Source organism: Mesoplodon mirus (genome assembly GCF_964341445.2).
Source record: "Mesoplodon mirus genome assembly, chromosome: 2".
NCBI classification, from domain to species: Eukaryota; Metazoa; Chordata; class Mammalia; order Artiodactyla; family Ziphiidae; genus Mesoplodon; species Mesoplodon mirus.
In genome coordinates this window covers 110,440,530-110,463,694 of record NC_138977.1, presented here as the reverse complement: position 1 = coordinate 110,463,694, position 23,165 = coordinate 110,440,530, and the positions used below count along the sequence as shown (strand labels likewise).

Here is a 23,165-nt window from a genome sequence, read left to right as displayed (position 1 = left end):
TGGGTGAAAAATGCTACAAACACTTCCCTGGTGAACAGGTCAATTTACTTCTTTGTCCATTAGTGTCACCTGCAACACAGGTTCCCTTAGTAGGCTATCGTAACAAGGTCTTATGCAGAAGCAAGCATCCTAGAGAGTCTCAATGAAGTAATTACACAGTTGGAAAAGTCTACTGATACCAATTACTCTAAAAATCTTCCAGATGGAGATTAGTTCTACCATACTGGGTGGCAGAAGATGTGAGCCTTCAACAAAGGACTGGCTGAAATCCTTCAGGAAAGCCTGGGGGATGGGTACAGTAGGCCTACAGCTCTTCTTCCCTGCATCTATACAACATCCTTCCAACTGGCCAACGGTAAGAGGGATTCTCAGGTATTTACCACAAAATGGCATGCTGTGATATCTGGTGTCTAAAGTGAGAGATCACATACCATGCCACAGAATAGACATAGCTCTAGAACTTGCCAGAGACCTCAACCTCAAACTACCTGCCAACCATTTCCTTTCAAAAGGAAGAACCAGGAGTGGGGAATGAGGAGTTATTTTTTAATGGGTTCAGAGTTTCAGTTTGAAAAAGTTCTGGGGATGGATGGTGTTGATTGTTGCACAACAATGTGAATGTACAATCCTTAATGCCACTGAATTATACACTCAAAAATGGTTGAGAAGGCAAATTTTGTTTTGTTTGTTTATGTTTTTATATTTTACTACAAAAACAAAAAATATATATGGCGTAAGAACCAAGCTGAGATTCATGAGAGATTGCCTCAGAGACATGCTGACCATCCATTTGTCCAGATTCGACAGGTGAGACCACCGACGAGCTACAGACCCACCTAGAGCTCCCGAAACAATAGACTCACACCCTCGTACCGGACACTTTGTTTTGACTGAGGGCAAACATAAGACCCGGCCATGTGAAGACAAGCGCTCCACATGACAGACTACTTTGGGCAAGAACAGTTTCTTGTGTTGTTCAGTTTGTTTATGATTCAGTATCTTTAGAAAGATCCATGCCCCTCAAAAAAATTTAAGTTTTTAATGTATGAAAATTTTTTTCTCTTGACCAAGTAAAACTATTTCTTGTAAGAATTGTGAAAAAAACACTATGGTTTTCCAAGTTATAGCTTTATTTATAGGATGCTCAGAGCTTAAATTTTAAGTTCAAACATCCTTATGCCAAGTATATTTCTATAACTAACCTCCTTTTCGTTGCACATGTCTCTTGTGCTTTCATTCTATTCAGCAGCTTATTTTAAGGGACATCCATGTCCTTGGAAAGTAGGTGGGTCATGATAGTAAGTGAATGAGAGATTAGTTATAAACGACACACTACAGACCACTCACAATGAAAATGAGTCTTTACAGAGAGAAGGAGTATAATCTGGCTAGGTTTTGACTGCTTTATAATATACTTTAATCAGACTCCAAATACCAACGACTATGGAAGTTGAAAACCAAAAAATGTTTCTTGAAGTGTTAAAAATTAGGACACCTGATTACACACTAAACTCAGAAAAGCAAACCATAATCGATCGCATCCCTATATTTCTAGAAGCAACATGCAGAATAATTCGTCTAATGCCGCCAAGGTGAGGTAGAGTCAAAGGTCAAACTAACCTTCTTCCTCGTTTTTTGCCTAAATCAGGATACACAGGAATAAAGAAAAAGTTTCAATGCAGAAATTTCACCATAAATCTCTGCTAGACAATAATGCCTGGGTACCTCTATCCTTCACATTCCATCAGCTACCATATAAATCAAATTTTGTACAAGACTGCAATGGTATCTTTATTCAGTAATTAGGTAGGAAAATGAGAAGAAAAGAAAGATGGGGTAAAAGTTGTCTGGACCATTGCATGGTCTTAACACTAAGGTTTCTGGTCTTCTCTTCTAACATTTTATATGTTAGAAGGTAAGAGAAGAATTTAGGAAGTTTTTTAAAAGCCCCAAATATCCTTTTGTTGTAATCTCACGAAAATATGTATTTCAATCAAATTAATGAGTGAAATTGTTAGTAATACCAGTGACTAGAAAATACAAGGAAGTATTCCTTCCTACCTTTTACAGCCATCTGACAAAATGGTAATAGTGGTCCTCCTTGGAAAATTTTATACCTGCCCACTATTTTGGACACGCTTTGTTAAATAATGAAAACTCAATGTCCTACTTATTCTCAAGTTCATATTAAATAAACCGCAAAATATTTGCCCTAAACAAATTTTACTTTTGTACTTTACTAGTAAGCTTCGAGGAAAACCAAACCAAACCAAACCAAACAGGAAGGGGAGGAGGAGAATCTCTGAACTAGAAAAAGCAAAACGTCTATATGTTTTGTGTGTTGTCTTCTATACACCATTAGTGATAAATGTTAAGTTTCAACATTTGTTCTTTGTTCAGTAACATATTACTCACCCATTTGAACACGATTGTGTAAAATTTTAACTATCACAGATACATATCTTTTTCTCCCCCCAGACTGACATTTCCCTTTGTGTCCTCACATATTCGTGCAAAAGACCCACTTCTGCTTGCCAAAAATGTTTATGTATTCATTACAGATTCAACATTAAAGGAAAAGAAATCTCATATTTGGTGTTAATCCTCATAATTCCAAAATACTGCTTACAGCATTTACTCCTACGCTAAGGCCTCAGGCTTATCAGCAATTCCTTGAAATGCTCAGGGTATAAAATATCTTACCTTACCGAAGCAGGTGAGCTAGGAACCACAGAACCGCAGTGGTGAGTATTACACTGCTGCCGTCTTTACTAGGTATTTTTAATCTCTAAAGAATTTTAGCTATAACCTCATCAGCAAATGTTTCAAGCAAAGTGCTGTATCAAAGTCATTTTTTTCCTAGAGAAGAAAACAGGCAGGGAAGATGAGAGGGGAGAAAAGGTAATTTACCTGCATCAATTTTCTGGAGAGCTCATTAGTGAGGAACTCTTCTTCCTTCTCGTAATTTACAGCAAGGGTTTCTTTCTCCTTCTGCAAAGCCTGAATTTTCTTGAATAAAGTGTTACTGATGAATTCTTCTTCCTGCTCAGCCCGGGCTTGCTGTTAAAATAAAAAAGAGCACAAAAAAATATGTTAAGGAAACAGGAATTTACTAATTGAAATATAGTTCTTATTTCCAGAGAGGGCACCCATTTTAATTAGAGCTCTATTTTTAACTGTGAACCAGTATACCCCAAGAAGCACAAAACGGAGGAACTCAGTAGCAACCATAAAAGTATATCTGTTACCCCAAAGGGCCTCCCTGTATTATGCATGGCCCCTCTTCTTAAAGAGATATTACAAAGAAATTAACAAAGATTGTTTTGCAATTTTTAGAAGCCATCCCAAGTCAATCACCAGAATACAGAAAGCTTCTTCTCGTATAGGGCAGAAGGGTCCAGTACTGGGGTATATGCATCGATTCATGACAACTCTCTGCAACTCTCTGCATCCCATAGGTTCAGAGTTAAAATATCTAGGCAACATTTTTACTGAAGCAGAAAAGTACCTCTCACTTAAAAGTGAAATTGTAAAATCATGTCATCTCTTTAAGATGTTACTGAAAGGGTTTCAAAATGCAATTTAAAAAGCAATACAGATAGATATAGATTAATTTACATGTTCATTGAATAGTTGCTGGAAGGAAACACAGCAAACGGCTAAAAAGTAGTTAACTGCAAAGCAGCAAGAATCCAGGGAGTGAAGGGTAAGGATGGATGAGAGTGTCATTTTTCACTTATTTATTTCCCTACTGGGAATTTTCTGGAGGTGAGGGCACGGACAGGCATTACTGAGCATTAAAAACAGAAGAAAAGGGAGTCAGGCATAATTCAATGGAGATGAAAATATTTTTCTGCAGATCCCTTCCTCCACCTATGTTCTAACAAAATAAACAGAAAAACCAGCCATCCTTGAAGGAAATTAATCTTTTCAGAAAAAGAGTACTTCTTTCAAATGGACTCAACTCTATTCAAAGTACTTTTTAAACTGCAACATTTTGATGTGTTAATCCCCAATAATGCATTTGTTTCATCTGCCAAGTCCAGGAAGGGAGAACTGCATCAATTCCAAGCCTCCAGTACCTGTCACTTATAATAATACAAGAGAGCTAGAGGGCAGGAGACAAAAGGGCACCTACATTAAACAGTTACCACCTTTTATTGTAAAAGGTCCGACATCCACTCCCAACTCAGCTGGTTTGGATTTCTGTACATACGCACTGACTTCCCCGACACCCAGGCCCCCCTGAGAGCCCTGATTTCTGGGGAGCCCATCCTCCCTGCTCCCCATCACTGCAGCAGAGAGAAGGATGCCAGGGCCTGGAACTGCCTGCCAAGCAAATCTACCAAAGAAAGCCACGTGTATCTAGTACTTAGACTGTAAAACAGAGCTACGTAGAAAATGGAAACTTCAGGAGGAGGTGTTGCAGTCCAGTTTTTTAAGACAGCATTTTGGGGGCTTCCCTGGTGGCGCAGTGGTTGAGAGTCCGCCTGCTGATGCAGGGGACACGGGTTCGTGCCCCGGTCCAAGAAGATCCCACATGCTGCGGAGCGGCTGGGCCCGTGAGTCATGGCCGCTGAGCCTGCACGTCCGGAGCCTGTGCTCCGCAGTGGGAGAGACCACAACAGTGAGAGGCCCGCGTACCGCAAAAAAAAAAAAAAAAAAAAAAAAGACAGCATTTTGAGATAGGCCAGGAGACGTGAACAGCGAAGAACACATCACTCAGCTAATAAGGTTTTATGACCAGCCAAGCACATCCCGGGAGCAGGCCCTAGGTTACCAGGCCCTTACACACTCTGTAATTCATTAGCACTTCTCAAGGTCATACTCTTTTACTTCATGGTCAAGGGAACACTGCCCAGGACTGACACTTCCCCTCCCCTTTAAATTAACCTCCAACTCGGCTTCAAAACTCTCAGACCTCAAGATCTCATCCTAGTGCAATGGGCAGGAATCCAAAGCATTTCTTTCAGGCATATCTGACACACATATCCAAGCCCGCAATCTGTTTGAGCTACCTGTTTTTCTGGTTTTGACTGACAAAGTTCTATATGATTTGAATTCTGATTATTCTAAAAGCTACAGGACAAGAAACGTAGAGAGGGGAACTGTAATGCCTTTGCAGGTGACTGTGCACTTAGATTTCAAAAGGTTTGCCATAAATTCATTTCATTATCAAGTCAGTCTCAACTTCTTGGGTATTACCAGGCATTCCCTATTTCCAATGACTGGGAAATTTACCCACAAGCAGTAACAGAGAACCAGACTCAGAGGCCCAGCAGACCACCTCCCCCTGTGCACAAGGACCCAGAAGTGAGAAGCTGAGAATAAGAGGCCAGGCCCTAAGGGTTTATTCATGAAACTTCCACCTCAGCCCCTCACCCTTCCCATATTTCATCCAATCATTAAGTTACAGGGGTAACAGGTCTCAGTGTAATATAAAACAAAACTCTGTGATAGAAAATAGATTAGTGGTTGCCAGGGGCTGGGAGGGGTGGAGGTGGGAGAACGGGGAATGACTGCTTCTGAGTACAGGGATTATTCTGGGGTGTCAAAAATGGTGTGGAACTAGACAGTGCTAACAGGGTATGTAACCTGGTGAATATACTAAAAGCCAGCGAACTGTACACTTGAAAAGGGTGAATTTTATGGTATGTGAATTATAACTAGATTAAGGGAAAAAACTCTAATAATTAACAGGGTCCTGTATTTCACAGAGCACTGGGTTTCCTTTGCAATTCTTCCCAGGGAAAGTAGCAAATTTATTATAAAAAGGATCGGGAGGACTTCCCTGGTGGGCCAGTGGTTGAGACTCCATGCTTCCACTGCAGGGGGCGTGGGTTCGATCCCTGGTCAGGGAACTAAGGTCCCACATACATGCCTTGCGGCCCAGCCAAAAAATAAAATAAAAATAAAAAGGATTCGGAGAGGGCGATGTTCGAGCTAGATCTACTCTGAAAGTGCCTTCCAAAATGAGTGATGGTTGTGAGAGACTCAAGCTTTAGCCAACAAAATTCTTCACCATTTTAGAGTAGCCACTTATTTCTAGGCAAAGCCCATTCATAGAAAACTCCACTCTCAGGACCCACCACCAGCGTGAGGAACTGTTCTGTGGAAGCTAGTTAAAGTCTCTCTAGCTTAACAAGGGGTTAAGCAGGCCTGGCACAGATTTTGTCCAAGCTTCCTTTTGCTAAGGTTTAGCACGGGGACTGTCACTCTGCCTCCCACTGTCATCCCAGAGAAAAACCACACATCTGAAGGGCAAGACTTCAGGCCCCCGAAACATAAAACCCCAGTTCACCCTTTTTCCAACTGGTCACGGGGCACTGTTAGAAATTAACACGTAAATGAGGACAAAAGACAAGGTGCCGTATCCAATACAGCCCCAGAGAAAATTGGTTAAAAGACCAGCTCCAGAGGCTTCCCTGGTGGCACAGTGGTTAAGGATCCGCCTGTCAATGCAGGGGACACGGGTTTGAGCCCTGGTCTGGGAAGAGCCCACATGCCTCAGAGCAACGAAGCCCATGTGCCACAACTACTGAGCCTGCGCTCTAGAGCCTGCGAGCCACAACTACTGAAGCCCGCGCGCCTAAGAGCCTGTGCTCTGCAACAAGAGAGGCCACCGCAATGAGAAGCCCGTGAACCACAATGAAGAGTAGCCCCTGCCTGCTGCAACTAGAGAAAGCCCAAGTGCAGCAACGAAGACCCAATGCAGCCAAAAATAAATTAAAAAATTAAATCTTTAAAAGACCAGCTATAGTGTACTGACAACCAGAGTAGGCACCATGCATCACAGACAAGCAGGAAGCATCCATTTGGAATTCTCCCAGCAGCTTTCTTCCCATTCTTTGTGCATTATCCTCTCAATCTTAATCTTAAATCCTGGCTTTTTCTTCCCCTAAACTCCAAAACAGGCCTTTTTATTTAGGCCGTAAAACAACTTACCTTTCCAATTTATTTCCCCCAAGCCAAGAGCTAGGTAGACAACGGCCTAGGAGCAAAACAGGCCATGTGCCATTTGCAAGGAACTAGAGGTCAGGCAGGTAGACAGAGCAAAGATAAAACAGGTTAACATGGAATCTCATCAGTTTTATCAATCTATTTCCCTTTTATCTGCAATGCTTTAAAATCAGCATACCTAAACAAATTCAAAAATAAAACTATATTTCCAAAGCTAAAATTTATTTTAAAATTTAAAATCAAGGTTTGCCTATAATTCCATAAACTCTCAAAAGAAAATGTGAACCCAAAAATTAGGAACTCTTTGTTTTGCATGTTTGTAGAGTTGAAGATTGGGAAAATCTGGGGGGAAATTTTTAAAAACCTGTGATTACAGATATAGAGAACAAACTAGTGGTTACCAGTGGGGAGAGGGAAAGGGGGAAGGGGCATTAGAGGAGTAGGGAAGTAACAGGTACAAACAATAAGATATAAAATAAGCTACAAGGATATATTGTACAACGTGGGGAATATAGCCAATATTTATAATAACTATAAATGGAGTATAACTTTTTTTAATTGTGAAGTACTATATTGTACACCTGTAACTTATATAATATTACACAGTAACTATAGTTCAATTAAAGATTATATTTTCATGTTCAATCAGGTTCTAACTGCTATGTTCAGAAGCAGAGTGAATGTTGGTATAACCTTATTCACTTATCAGTGTCTGCTACTTTGACCCTCACCCAGCAGGGATCACTCGATGTCTAGAGTGATGTGAGGACTAGAGTACAAAGCAAGCCTCCATCACTCTTCCCCCACCCTCCAAGAATCCAATTAAAAAAAAAAAAAAAAGGAAAGGGAGAGACAGGAGCAATTTACCAAGTCCTCTGGGAAACACACACACACACACACACACACACACACACACACACACACTTAGAAAAAATTATTTTCTCTTGAGTCACCACATATTGAGGCAACCATACTCTAGGTGAGCACAATTTTCTGATAAGGAAATCATTCACACCCACTGCTCTCACGACTGGGGCACAAATTTGATAGGAGATTCCCATGTGATTGTTTAGTGCTTCTGTTCTTTATCAGTGGTACTTTGGAGATCAAGGGTTAGTATAGAAAGGAGAATTCAAAAACTCTCAACAACAGCACTACTGAAAATTCAAGTACCAAGACCAAAATTATGTAAAATGATGCAACTCATCATCTGTCAAGAATAAAAAAAAAGACAGTTTCCAAAGCAAAAAAATACAGGCACTATCTATTTCATAGCAGGCATGGGTAAAGGATATATATAATCAAGAGAAAGTTCAAGTGCCTACACCAAGATAACACATTTGCATTTGTTTTAAAAAATTACTTTTAAGTTGAATGCTGACTTGCTTTAATAATAAAAAATCATAATAAATAATAAGATATCTTGAAGCTCTAATGCTTAAGAATCCAGGAAGGCTCTATTTATTATTTTAATTATTTAAATTCCTTAAATTTAGGAACCTATTTAAATGTATTATTCTAATTATTTAAATTTATTATCCTGTTGCTTAGTCACTTACAATACAAATTTTAATGATCTTAACACCTCAGTTTGAAAGAGCATCTGAAACCAAACTGTCAGGATAGCAGAAACCACCCAGCACCAAGCCAGGCAACCGAGTAACACTCGGTTCTTTTCTCTGCTGTCATATTTATTAGGTGCATCACTGCCCATATCAATTGTTCTGGGAGATGCTCGGCGTTCAGTAGAGCTCATGACTGATGGCTGGCACCTCTTATAGGATTCGCTTGAACATCGGTCATACCCATGGGTTTATCAACACAAACCACTATGGTGCAGTGGTCCTGCACTGGCTAACACTTTAAGTGCCAGTACTGCAGGGGTGGGTGACAAGTGATACATGTGACAAGCCCAAAGTGCACACCTACGTTTCTTCTATTAGAAGAACTAGGGAAATAAAACAGCAAAAATGTGACTTAAAAAAAAAAACAAAAAAAAAAACCTAGGGAGGTGATGTCAATTACATGCCTAAGTATTACAACTCTCTATTTAGTCTGTGAAAGCACCAGGTAATTTTGTGCTTCCTTCACACTGCGTACCAGCCCGCAGTAAAAGTAATTAATAGCTGATGGATGAAGGCACTTATATTATTTATTTCCTTCCAGTACTGCCAGCAAATCACTAAGTACACAGGAGCCAGATAAGAATCATTATTAGCCCTCACAACTGGGCTATTCTGCCCCAGACACTACGCCCAGGCCACCGTTCCAGGACTGGAGGGCAAGAGCGCAAATGGCAACAAAGGGTGACTTTCAGGACAAGAAGAGAGTCTTGATGTTAAAAAGGACCCTAATGGTTACCAAGTTTCATCAAGCTACCGTGCCTCTCAAACCAGCTTCAGTGAAAGACCGAGTCCTCACCACCAATCTGCAGGGGACAACACATCCCTCTGTGCATGTCCTATTAGATGTGACCAGAACACAGCTCCACAGATATGCCTTGCCCCATGAATTCAACAATACCCAAACTGGTCCACGCCTAGCTCAGGAAGATAAGTCCACTGGTCACTTGCTTGGATACAGAGCAATGAGAAATTGCTAGAGAAGCTGCTAAATGTTTGCATGGATTATGGATTAAGAATTTATCTCCCGGTGACAAAGAGTACAGGTCCACAGGCCAAACTCTGAATAGTGTCGCTGGCGGGGGCGGCTGCATATACACCATCAGACTCTGGGGTCAGGCTGCCTGGTTTGCAGGGTGCCTATGGCCACCTCCAGCTGTGTGACCCCCAGGGAAGCCATGGGACCTCTCTGAGCCACTGCTTTCTCTTCTGTAAAGTGAAAATAATGGCACCTCCTTCTGGGTTGGTTATGAAGATAAAGTAACATAATTCACATCAAGAGCTTATCATAGTACCTCGCATGAGTAAGCACTCAAGAGATATTTACAAAAAAGCTTGAGGAGGGGGCATGTACAGGATGATTCATGAGAAAACAGTGAAATCTTACAGAATCTCCATTTAGCTAAAAGGAGAAATGGACAGAATTATGGCACATCCACGGGGCGGGGGGACACATAGTGGAACCATTTTTAAAAAAATATGGTTTGTTTGTATGTACCATCATAAAAGGATGTCTAGCAACAAATGGCCAAGTGAAATAGCGAAGGTAAAGGTGGAAAGGCCCCATGTTGAGTTCCCAAACAAAAACCACACATCAGGGACACAAACCACTATGCATCAGTTAACAGAAACTATCTGTTTACGATTCCACGCACAGACACTAACTACCCTATCCTCACGATAAACAAAGGGTTCAGACATTCAAATTCTCATAAACTATAATTTTATCTAAAACATGCACAAAGAAACAAGAGGATCACAAATGTGAAAGACATCAATCGACTCAGGAAGGAAAATGAAAAGATGTAACACACAACTAACTAAAAACTAGGATGAATAACAGGAGAGAAAAAGAGAGGGAGCATATTTGAAGAGATGGTGGCTTCAACTCTACAAACATATGCAATCTGAGACTATCCCATAACTAATCTAATGAAAGACCTGAGGGAATTCCCTGGACGTCCAGTGGTTAGGACTCGGTGCTTTCACTGCCTGGGCCTGAGTTCAATCACTGGTCGGAGAACGAAGATCCCAAAAGCCTCAGGGCGCAGCCAAAAATAAATAAATAAACGCAGCTCCTCATCCTGTGCTTGTTTTTGCTGAATCTGCCAACCCTATCTGGTTTCCGAGTCTCTCACCATTACACCAAGTTCAGCTTTGGGGGTATAGCACAATACTCACACCCTTACCCCTTCTTTAGCAACAGACTGCTTATTCAAGACAGTTTTCAAACAGTTTCTTTGGTATTTTCTCATTTTTCCTCTCAAAATTCTTTCTCTCCTACTGCAACAGTCACCAGATCCATAGTATACTCAAACTGCTGTTAAGTCCCCACTCCAGTATAATTCCCAAACAACCCTTTCCCCAAAATGAATCAAACCCCCAAATCAGCGACCTTCTTTCCATTACAAAACAAAGCTGTGAGCACCTAGCAGCCTTTTCTTTGCTGAAGAAAGCAATCAGATTGATTGCTAAATTATACTAAAATGTGAAAGACTTTTTTCCTAACCCTGATGATTTTTTTTTTTTTCTGAGAAGACAGGAGAGCATAATAGGATCCCTGCCTGAGTATTTTCATTCAGAACAAGTTCGTTCTATCAGTTACCTACTGCTATGTAACAGACCATTCCAAAACATATGTATTATTTGTCATTATTCTATAGGTTGATGGGTGGGTGATTTCTTAGTTGGTTTCATGGTGCTCACTCACAAGGCTGCATTCAGCTGGAGGTTCAGCTGAGCCAGATGATCCAAGATCAAGGGGTAGGAAATAGATTCAAATAGACTCCATGTCTTAATGGGAGGGGCAGTCAAATACTGTGCTGGTGATTTTCAAGTGACCACACTCAACCAGAATACTTCCCTTTTTCAAAGCTTCTTCCCTGCTTTTGAAGGCACAGATTTCCTAAAATCTCTCAAGGTTTTTTGGTAACGGATCAGAATGGGAAAGGAGCAACTCTAGAATTTGGTTAGTGTGTGCAGTCAGATCTAAGTGGGAGGACTACCTGCACTGGTAATGACCACCAAATTCAGTATAGTCAGAAGCTTTTTTCTTGTTAAGCTTACATGATATACTTGTTCTCTAAACTCAGTTCCTCTCTTGCTGCCGGCACTAGAGAATGTCTAGTGTCGTCTCCTGGCGAAGTAACAACCCATTTTCCCAATTATAAATACAGGAATGGGTCCTGCAGTACTATCATGGGTAATCTCAGATCTATCAGCAATAAGTAAAAAGAGATCAGACAAAAAATATCGGTGCCTGTCTCAAGCCACACAGATTTGTAAGAACAGGGCTCACAAACCAGACAGATGCAGAGATATATGGACAGAAATGCAAAGGGAGAAAGGACCACATCAGTATTGTCTGTTTATGATTCACATCTCTGATTAACTTAAATCCATGATCTTCACGTTGATTAAAAAAAAATTAACTGAAGGCTTTCTTTTTTTTTTAAACGTCTTTATTGGAGTATAGTTGCTTTACAGTATTGTGTTAGTAGCTGCTGTATAACAAAGTGAATCAGCTATATATAAACATATGTCCTCATATCCCCTCCCTCTTGCGTCTCCCTCCCACCCTCCCTATCCCACCCCTCTAGGTGGTCACAAAGCACCGAGCTGATCTCCCTGTGCTATGCAGCTGCTTCCCACTAGCTATCTACTTTACATTTGGTAGTGTATATATGTCAATGCCACTCTCTCACTTCGTCTCTGCTTACCCTTCCCCCTCCTCGTGTCCTCAAGTCCATTCTCTACGTCTGCATTGAAGGCTTTTCTTTTATTACATTTAAAGAGCTCCACGGGGCTTCCCTGGTGGCAAAGTGGTTAAGAATCCACCTGCCAGTGCAGGGGACATGGGTTCGAGCCCTGGTCCGGGAAGATCCCACATGCCACAGAGCAACTAAGCCCGTGTGCCACAACTACTGAGCCTGCACTCTAGAGCCTATGAGCCACAACTACTGAGCCTGCGTGCTGCAACTACTGAAGCCCGCGTGCCTAGAGCCTGTGCTCCGCAACAAGTGAAGCCACCGCAATGAGAAGCCTGCACACTGCAATGAAGAGTAGCCCCCACTCACCACAACTAGAGAAAGCCAAGCCCATGCGCAGCAACGAAGACCCAACACAGCCAAAAATAAATAAATTAATTAATTAAAAATAATAATAATAAAAAAATAAAGAGCTCCATGGAAACAGGTAACATTCAACAGGTAAATAATCTCCAGGGTTTATTTTGGCTCAAAAGCCATGGGGGAAGTTATGCATTGCTCTTGGAAGATGTGTCCTTAAAACAGGTCTTCGGGCTTCCCTGGTGGTCCAGTGGTTAAGAATCCGCCTTCCAGTGCAGAGGACACGGGTTCGATCTGTGGTCGGGGAACTAACATCCCACATGCCGCAGAGCAGCTAAGCCCGCAGGCCACAACTAGAGAGAGGCCAGTGCACTGCAACAAAGATCCCTCGTGCTGCAACTAAGACCTGACGCAGCCAAATTAATTAATTAATTAATCTTAAAAAACAAACAAACTGAGGTCTCTATCATTTTCTTTCACAAGTAAACCACCAATGCCACACTCTCCATACATCTACCTCCACCCAAACACCCTGAGGTTTCTCAACCTGGCGCCGGGGCAGTGACAGAGACCCGGAGAACAGTGATATGAAGTGTCTACAGCTCGACATTCTTGGATTGAAATGCGTGTTGCTTCTCCATTGCCACCTGTGCAGAGTCAGGCAAGCTCTACGCCGAAGAATCAATAGGGGGAGCTGTGGGCAAGTGACCTCTACGGAACAGGAAGGCAGGCCAATTCCAGACAGAAAGACTGAGGGATCCGCCCCTCCTCCACTCTTCCCCTCATACAGGGTACAGTCCCCCAAAATGAGAAATGGTGAAGGAAATGAAAAACGACAAAACAAAACAAAATTTCGAGCAAAGAATGAACTCACTAGCGGTCAATTTCACCCTGAAGGTAAAGTTGACTGCAAATGAATGATTCCAGATTGAATACTGGTCACGCACGATTCGTCATATGCCTAACTTGAGGCTTCCCTATATCAGGAAGTCTGTGCTTCTAACCACATCCCCACTGTTTCTGACATGGTAGGGGCCAGCCTCATTGCTACTCCCAGAGACCTCGCCCCCATATGCTCCTCCCTCCCCAAAAAATAAGTTTCCAACCAGAATCGCTGACAAGAGCAAACTACAGTCGTTAGATTTTTAAATTTTAATTCAACACGCATGACAGGGTATCTCGTACACGGTAACCGCTGTGTGGACATGGCAGTGAATAACAGACACTGTTCCCGCCCTGAAGGGGTATATCATCCTTCTAGCAATTAACGAAAAGTAACATCTTAATCCATACCTTTAGCAATTGGCCTTGGAATGATCTTGGCTCTATAAAATAGCCTGAAGAACCAAGGGATTTAAAATGAGATTAAGATGCACAGAAGAAAAAGCTAAGTATTGTATCCACTACGGTTATAGAAGAAATGGTCTGGCACATAAGCACTCATACATCTGTTGAATAATGAGGAGCGTAATCGTATACAAATATACAAACTTTATATTATGTGTGTATGTATGTGTGTATATATATATATTTATTTATAAATGAATATTTAACTCTTTGGACTGTCTTCCTGTAATAAATGATAAAGGCAGTCAACGGTAAATAATTGATTATACTTCTGGCACTGTAGCAGCCTCTTCCATATGGGCTCTCATTTCATCCACACATTGGCTCCACACATTTTAGCCCCATATCATATACGGGGAAATAGGGGCTGAGAATGGTAAAGCAACTTGCCCAAGGATCCAAGCTACTAAAATATCAGGGCTACAATCTTCAACCCTGGGCTGGTTCCAAAGTGCCTAGTCCTTCTATGTCCTACCCCACCATCCAGGAACAATGTCTTCCACTGGGACAAAGGCTGTAGAACCAAGCTCCAGAAGCCAAACCCACTAACCTCCTACTAAAGCCAACATCATTTGTGCTGTCACACAGTGACTGAGCATCACAAAGCTGTTCATCTTTGCAAGGAGATACCCTGTAATTTCCTTGCCTGAACAAAGTAAATGTTAGGTGAATGACAGATAATCTTTAAGAACTGCAAAAGAGCCACTGTTTGCTACTGCTACAGTTGCTGCTCCAAGAAGGAGACCACATATTTCCTGGTGGCACACACATCATATGTGTACGTGTATGTATCATTCCTGTGTGTTGACAGCAAGCTCTTCTCCCCCTCTCCTTCAGACAGTGAAGAAAGGTGTAGCTCTCGGTGGGGTAAGGAGAGACATGTCAAAGAGCCCAGGGAGGGCTTCCCTGGTGGCGCAGTGGTTGAGAGTCCGCCTGCCGATGCAGGCGACACGGGTTCGTGCCCCGGTCCGGGAAGATCCCACATGCTGCAGAGCGGCTGGGCCCGTGAGCCATAGCCGCTGAGCCTGCGCGTCCGGAGCCTGTGCTCCGCAACAGGAGAGGCCGCAACAGTGAGAAGCCCGCGTACCGTACAAAAAAAAAAAAGCGGGGTGGGGAATCTGTGCTCCCGTCCACCTTCTCGTCCGTACTGTGAAGAAATAACTCCACCCCCGCTCCTACCCAGGCCCTGGCCTGGGGTGGGGGGGAGCTAAAGTCTAGAGCAGCCCCAGGAAAAACCTGCCCCTCAGCCGTGCCCATTCAAAAGCCACAGCTGGTGAGGGAGACAAGCGGAGTGCCCTGGGGGCGGGGGGGGTCCGTGGGAGCAGGGCTGCCTGCTTCCGGGTCTCCCCGCAGGCTGAGCTAGGCCTCCACCCCCATCTGCTGGGTGCTGCCCCCCAGACCAGGGAGCAGAGGAAGAGGCCTGTGCCCCGTGCACTCACGGAGGTGCAGCCGCTGAAGGCGGCCGAGCTGCCCTTGAGGCTGGAGTTGGGTGCCAGGACTGCGGGAAGCATCTGCCTGTGTCCCGGGAAAGGCCAGGCTGAAACCAGGCTTGAGGGGGCGGGTGGGATGAATACGGCGGCTGCTGTGACCCGACAGGACTCCCACCCCAGCCTTCAGGTCCCCCACCGCCGTCTTCCCTCACCCGCCCTCAGCACCCCTTCCCCGACCCCGCCACTCACACAGATGACCAAAGACCTTCCTTATGCCGGAAGCAAAACTCAAAACTTTTTGTTGGCTTTTTCCTTTGTCGCCTCCCGTACCCCCTGCTCAACCCGCTTCCCATCCTGGTCCCAGGCTGGAAGCCCTCCCCAACTTCAGTTATTGGGTTTTTTGGGGGGTTTTTTTTGCGGTACAACGGGCCTCTCACTGTTGTGGCCTCTCCCGTTGCGGAGCACAGGCTCCGGACGCACAGGCTCAGCGGCCATGGCTCACGGGCCCAGCCGCTCCGCAGCATGTGGGATCTTCCTGGACCGGGGTACGAACCCGCGTCCCCTGCATCGGCAGGTGGACTCTCAACCACTGCGCCACCAGAGAAGCCCTCGGTTATTGTTTTAAACCAAAGTTTACAGTGTCTGTTGGTGGCCAAGACCCTCTCTCTCCACCCTCCCTCCACCCCACCCTGAGGACCCTGGGACTCAGTAGAGGTTGGCGGCCCTGCTCACCTCCCCTCTGCTCTTGCCCGGCCTGGGGGAAGGAAAGCAGGCAGAGGGGAGGAGAGATGGGCAGCCCTCGGCACCCCGCGGGGTCCTTGGCCCCTTGGGCAGTGGGCACGGGAGCCCTCTTCCCAACCCTGGGCTGCGTACAGGGGACTCTCCAGACCCCTCTCTCCAGGACCAAGTCCCCCATCGCACTGGGAGTGTGGATTCCAGCAAAGGAGCTGGAAAAAAAAGTGAGACTCTCCACAGACCCCCTATGGGGGACCCCAACTTAAGGCCAAGGACTGGGTGTGTGTGATGCTTATGACACCCCAGGCCAGGCCCCTTTGCTGAGAAGACTTCTTGGACTATTTCCCAGGACAGCCCCACATACACCCCATTCACAAGGCACCCCACCCCTATGTATTCCCCACCTGTGTTCTGTTTGAGCAGCACAGAAATATTGAACGTCCTCTATTCACAGGGAAAAAAAACAAAAACAAAAACAAAAACAAAAACAAAAACGGGGTGGGAGTGGGAGTTAAACTACTGATGCCCAGCCCCTCTCCCGGCACACTGGGCCAGCTCTGAGGGGTGGGCTCCAGGGGTTCCAACCGGCAGCAGAGGGACAGACACTGAAGCAGCCCTGGGGAGACCTCAGCTCTGGCCCTGGCTTTGCTGTTAATGTCTAATGAACCTCAGCAAACTTCCTTCTCCCCTAAGCCTACACCCCCCCCTCTGTAAAATGTGAGACAATCCCTTATGACACAGCAGGTGAGAAAAACCAGTCACCTACTCAAGAGGGACTCTAGGGAAAACCTGTTGTCATCAGAGGAACTGAGGGCAAGCAATTGGGCTGGTCAGTAGGGAAGTGAGAACCAGAGCCAAATATCCCTCTTCCTTCCTCACCATCCTGCCCTGGGGGTGCTGGGCATCCTACCCGGCTTGGAACAGTAACCCCTATGGCACCCCCCAAGCTCAGCTGATAACGGGCAGCAATGAGGATAGTGCTGTGATTAAATATAAGAGAATACAGTTCTCTGTTACAAAGTAACAGGCCCCTAGACCAAAGGACTTAGAGGGGAGGAAGGGGAAAAAAAGGAAAAGAAGAGATTACGGAAAAGTAGAAAAGTCCCAGTACAAAGCAAATAAGTAGTCTATTAGCAAAAACACTGCTAACATTGTTATCCATGCTTTCTAGACCCTATGTTTACATATTTGACAAAATTGCTTCCCATTACAGGTAAACTGTATCCTTTCACCTCACTTATTATATTGTAAGAATTCTCTGTGACTAAATGTTCCTCTAATAATTTTTAATGTCACAAATGTCCTATCTTACTGACGGGCATCTCCCTGACATCCCAGATGCTTCCAATACCTCTGCCATAAGGACTGTTACAATGAACATGCTTCAACAATGTCTAATACTGGTCTGGCTGGATATTTCTTCCAGCAGGTTTCCGTATGCAGTTTAGATGTGGGGATGTAAGCAAACCGCTTCCTACTTTGGCAGCTACAAAGCTGAGTCTGTTTCCTGTGCAGTTGCAGGCGAGGAGATGGTAGCCAATCGACTTTCCACTCACCCTCCGCTTGCTCCAAGGTGTCTAGGGGTTTGGCTTCTACGCTGACTTTCTGTGGACGCCAACCCCTTTGAAGAGGGGAAGGGCACAATGCTTTGGTTAAACAGGAGACTGGCTTTGTGACTTGGGGGTTGTTGGTGTCTGGAGATGCTCAGGGAGGAGGGAGAGAAGTTTTACCCTCGAGCAAGGGTTTAACTTTCAGAACAAAGTTTCTATTCTGGTTGGACACGAGGATATGGGGGTCAAACTACATCAGCTCCTTGATACCCAGGGATAGGGAAAAAGGAAAAAGAAGAAGACAGCAACATTAGATAGTACACGTGCAGCAATTCTCCCCTGACAGAACTGCCAAGAAAGCTCACTAACCGGCTGTTAGAAATCAAGGTGAAAACCTAGCTAGCACAGGTCCTCAATCCTTTAAACACAACTCCAAATCCAAGAGATTCTGAAAACCGAAAGCTACGGCCATCTGGCGGGAAGCCAACCAGCCTGGCCTGCGTTCATGTGGTGGCAAAACCTGATCTGAAAGGACCTGAGGCTGTTTGCAGCTTTAGTACCAGCCTTAGGGTGGCTGCCTGTGCGTCTGATGATGGGCTGCTGCTCCAACCCAGCGGAGGTGCTGTGTTACACATGCATGTGCTCAGTACGACCTTCCCACACCCCACCCGGTTATGGGTTCAAATGTGTGTGTCTCCCCCATCAAAAGATATGTTGAAGTCCTAACCCCAACAGTACCCGTGGATGTGGCCTTATTTGGAAGTAGGGCCTCTGCAGATGGAATCGAATTAAGATGAGGTCATTAGGATCGGCCCTAATCCAATATGACTGGTGTCCTTATAAGAAGGGGAAACAGACACACAGGGACAATGCCATGTGACTGCAGAGGCAGAGGCAGGGGCAGAGACTGAAACGCTGCAGCTGCAAGCCCAGGAACGCCTGGAACTGCCAGAAGCTGGCAGAGGCAAGGAAGGATCCTCCCCTCAAGGCTTCCTGGTAAGCACGGTCCTGCCAACGCCTTGATTTCAGACCTTTAGCCTCCAGAACTGTAAGAGAATAAATTTCTGCTGTTTTAAGCCACCAAGCTTGCGGTGCTTTGTTACGGAAGCCCTGGCAGGCGCATACACCCCCATCCCCCCACCCCAAACCCTTAATTCTCAAACATGTCTGGCCCCATGGATAAGGGACTGCAGAACAGTCATTTCAAGCGTCGTCTGATTCTGCTTATTCCAAAGTAACTCTCGGTTTCATTCACTCTTTCTGGCAACTGGTATTTATATGAATCTGTGAAGATTTTATAATAAACTTTTCGTATTAAAAAAGAAAAAGGAAGGAAGGAGAAAGACAGAGAACACAGGACACATACTTAGCCTTTAAAATTAGCAAGACGGGGGTCTTCCCTGGTGGCGCGGTGGTTAGGAATCTGCCTGCCAATGCAGGGGACATGGGTTCGAGCCCTGGTCCGGGAAGACCCCACATGCCGCGGAGCAACTGAGCCCGTGCACCACAACTACTGAGCCTGCGCTCTGGAGCCCGGGAACCACAACTACTGAGCCTGAGTGCCGCAACTACTGGAACACGCACGCCTAGAGCCCATGCTCTGCAACAAGAGAGGCCACCCAATGAGATGCCCGCGTGTCGCAACGAAAAGTAGCCCCCGCTCGCTGCAACTAGAGAAAGCCCGCACACAGCAACAAAGACCCAATGCAGCCAAAAATAAAAAATAAAATAAATTTATAAACAAAAAAAATTAGCAAGACAGAACAGTTAAAACTACCCAAGTTGGGCTTCCCTGGTGGCGCAGTGGTTGAGAGTCCGCCTGCCGATGCGGGGGACGCGGGTTCGTGCCCCGATCCCGGAGGATCCCACATGCCGCGGAGCGGCTGGGCCCGCGAGCCATGGCCGCGGAGCCTGTGTGTCCGGAGCCTGTGCTCCGCAGCGGGAGAGGCCACGGCAGTGAGAGGCCCGTGTACAGCAAAAAAAAAAAAAAAAAAAACTACCCAAGTACATCTTAAATGCTCGATGTGAGAATCAATGTCCCCCATTTCAGTGATGTCCAGGCAGTATTACATTTAATCACAAAACAGTTGTCAACATCCAAAATGCTGCAAAATTAACCATGGCTAGTAATTCAGACTGATTATCTACTAAGATTTAATACTGGAAAAGAAACAGAGTGAAAGCAGGAGTTTAATGGTGAAGCGTGTATGCGTGCATGTGTATGTAACTTCCTTACTCGTTTATCCAGCAAACAGATACCAAAGAAACGCATGTGACATACATCGGAAGGCACAGGGAATATAATAACGCTCTCATGAGCAACAACCATACACTAACTGGGATGCAACAGAGGGACAAAATGATCTCCTCTGGGTTCTGAAAATTTCTCTTTGGCACTAAACTTGCCTCCTGTTCTCCTACCCAACCAAGACTGGAGTTTCAGTACTTTGATCATTTTTTTCTGTCAAGCATATGAAAATGATCACTTTGAAATATTCCATTTACAGAAAGGTGGTCCATGGATTAACCAGAGATCCACAGAGATCAACGTATGAAGGTGTTCACTGAATTGTCATCCACACTAATGCAAGCAACCAATTAATTCATCAACCAGGAGACGAGCATGGGCAGAATAATGCCCCCCCCATCCCGTCCCAATCCTGACATCCTAAGTCCAAGAGCCTGTGAGTATATAACTTACATGGCAAAGGGGAATTAAGGGAAGAGATGGAATTCAGGTTGCTAATCAACTGACCTTAAAATAAGATTATCCTGGAATATCTGGATGAGTTCATGTAATCACAGGGGTCCTTTAAAACGGTAACTAGAGGCAGAGAGGAGGTCAGAGTGAGGCCAAGTGAGAGGGACTCGTCCTGCCATAGCTGGCTTGGAAGATGGAGGAGGGACCACCAGCCAAAGAATAGAGGCAGCCTCTACAAGATGGATGAGGCAAAGAAATGGATTTTCCTCTCGAGCATCCAGAATGTAAGGCGGCCCTGCCACGCCTTGACTTTAGCTCAGGGAGACCTGTGCTGGACTTCTACAGAACTGTAAGATAATAAATTTATGTTGCCCCAAGCCACTACATGTGTGTAATTTGTTGCTGCAGGCACCGATAAATGTTAGTTTATTCTAAAGATGGAAAAATTATGCTGCCGTAATTAAGAACAAGCAACGATTGTCACATGCATTCAATAGGAAAAGAACAGGGTGGGATGAACAACACGATCCCAATTGTGCTTGCTGGAAAGATCCACACCAACCCTCGGATGCATTAGAAATGATAGAAGCACACAAACCAGAGCAACAGAGGGGGTTTTGAGGGATGGCACCGATGACACAGTCTTTGTACGGTGAACCTGTTTTTCAAAGTTTCTGCAATAAATAATTATTTACCTTCCAGAAAAAAATACTTAAAATCTGGTGGAGATCTGCTCATCTAGGATGACTGTGACAGCTTCCTTCATGACTGAACCAGGGAAGGCCTGGAATGGACAAACTCTTTATAAGGGGTGACGAAGAACATGCAAGAGGTTAGTAAACCACAGAAGTTCAAAGATTCCTGTCCAGGTGAACTTCAAGGACAAAGAACTTTTTTATCTTTCTATCTGAGCACACAGTGGGAACATCAAGCATTGGCAGCTCATTTGAAAGTTGCTGATCTATTGAAAACTACTCCATAAGCCCAAGCTGTATCTCCCAAGTTACCAAAAACCATTAGGTTAGTTCTTCAGTTACAACATCACGTAGTGAGTGGTCTGCCTCAACACTGGTGTTCCCTCAGGCCCTGATATTTGTAGTGTGTGATTTTGCAGAATGCAACATTTTTTAGGAACACACAGATCATGCGAGGGCAGAAACCCCTATACTCAATTTGATATTTTAAGACCTACATAGGCACTGAACTGGCTGAAACTGACCAAACCAAAAGTGCTGACCACTCCAGACCTGCCAAATGGCATTCTGAATGTGTCTGATAATTATGCAAAGAACGCTGATATGTGGATATAATTTGGCACTATTTACTCATACCAAAACACTAAAGTAAGTTCTGCAATCCTGAAAAAATAGTGGTTGCTAAAAAGCCTTGAGGAGCAATTGCACAATGCCAAGCCATGTGTGTGAGCAACATGCATGCACAAAGACAAGAATGTGTGGACACACCTGTCATTTTTTAAAAAGCATCATCACTGATGTGTGACATGCCCAGCTGCCACACTGAACAGGTTACTCGCCCCCACTATTCTCCTACCACGAAAGCTTCTGACATTTTTGAAAGCCTTCCCTATCTATAAAAGACACCATGCCAGAGGTTTTTTTTTTATAATAAGTTTCACCAAATTTTTAAGATAAAGATAACTGCCATGTTTTATAAATATTTTAAAAAATAAATAAATCAGGGCTTCCCTGGTGGCACAGTGGTTGAGAGTCCGCCTGTCGACGCAGGGGACACGGGTTCGTGCCCCGGTCTGGGAGGATCCCACATGCCGCAGAGCGGCTGGGCCTGTGAGTCACGGCTGCTTAGCCTGTGCATCCGGAGCCTGTGCTCCGCAACGGGAGAGGCCACAACAGTGAGAGGCCCGCATACCGCAAAAAATCAATCAATCAATCAATCAATCAAAGAAAGCTACCCAAAAGTGACCATGCTTCCAAACCTGTACAACAAAAAAATCAAAGGCCACTTTTGCATAATATATGTACAGAAATCTTGACTAAAATATTAGCGGAATGAATATGAATGCAGCAATGTATTAAAATTAAAAATATTACCTAGTAAAGTTGATCTCAAGAATAAGTGGATAGTTCAATATGAGATGACGTATTATTGTATTTCATTACATTAAGATTTTTAAGATATTAACAGATGCAAAACATTTGCCAAAAACTCTGCTCACTCGTGAGAGCAAACAAAACAAAGCAAAACCCTATGTCCAGGCTTCTACCAAATGCTTTCGTCAGACAACATATTTATGAATAAAGCTCTAGAAGCATTCCCATTAAAGCTGGGAACAAGAGAAGGACACCTGCTATCATCAATATTATTCAACGCCATACAGAACATCTTAATGCAATCAACAGGAAATATGGTGGAGGGGCTTCTTATGTTTGGGTTAGCCTTCAAGGTCAGCTTGTAAGTGGGAAATGGCATAAAGTCAGTTTTCCTTTGATTATGATACGGCTGGGATAGGGGTAGGGCATCCTGTTCTGTTTTAAAACAAAAAAACAAAAACAAAAAAACACACGCACTAGTGGAAAGGTACAAGGAAACATCAGCAGCCAACCAAGGCAAGGAGAGACGGACCCAGCGCCTACAAATGCTCACGGAATAAGAAAGAGGGGCCAACACTGTTTAAATTAGTACTCTCTTCTGTTTACTAGGTATAAATAGCTGAACATGTTAAATTAAACGTATGACCTGATTCTACGGTAAGGGATTAGAAGATGCTAGAAAGG

The 23,165-nt window shown here is 44.2% G+C and overlaps 1 protein-coding gene and 1 long non-coding RNA gene across 3 annotated transcripts in view; one reads left to right on the top strand and one right to left on the bottom strand.

Annotated features, from left to right (window-relative positions):
* The window catches only part of CCDC6 (coiled-coil domain containing 6), a 119,246-nt gene that overhangs the window by 64,025 nt on the left and 32,056 nt on the right, over positions 1–23,165 (bottom strand). For both annotated transcript variants that reach the window (XM_082606646.1, XM_082606645.1), the window contains exon 2: positions 2,911–3,060. In XM_082606646.1, the coding sequence (XP_082462772.1) occupies positions 2,911–3,060 (150 nt within the window). The remainder of the gene's footprint in view (positions 1–2,910; positions 3,061–23,165) is intronic.
* LOC309795301 lies at positions 18,606–22,528 on the top strand. The gene is made up of 3 exons (XR_014292235.1): positions 18,606–18,707; positions 20,219–20,395; positions 21,115–22,528. It is a non-coding gene; the product is annotated as an uncharacterized lncRNA (long non-coding RNA).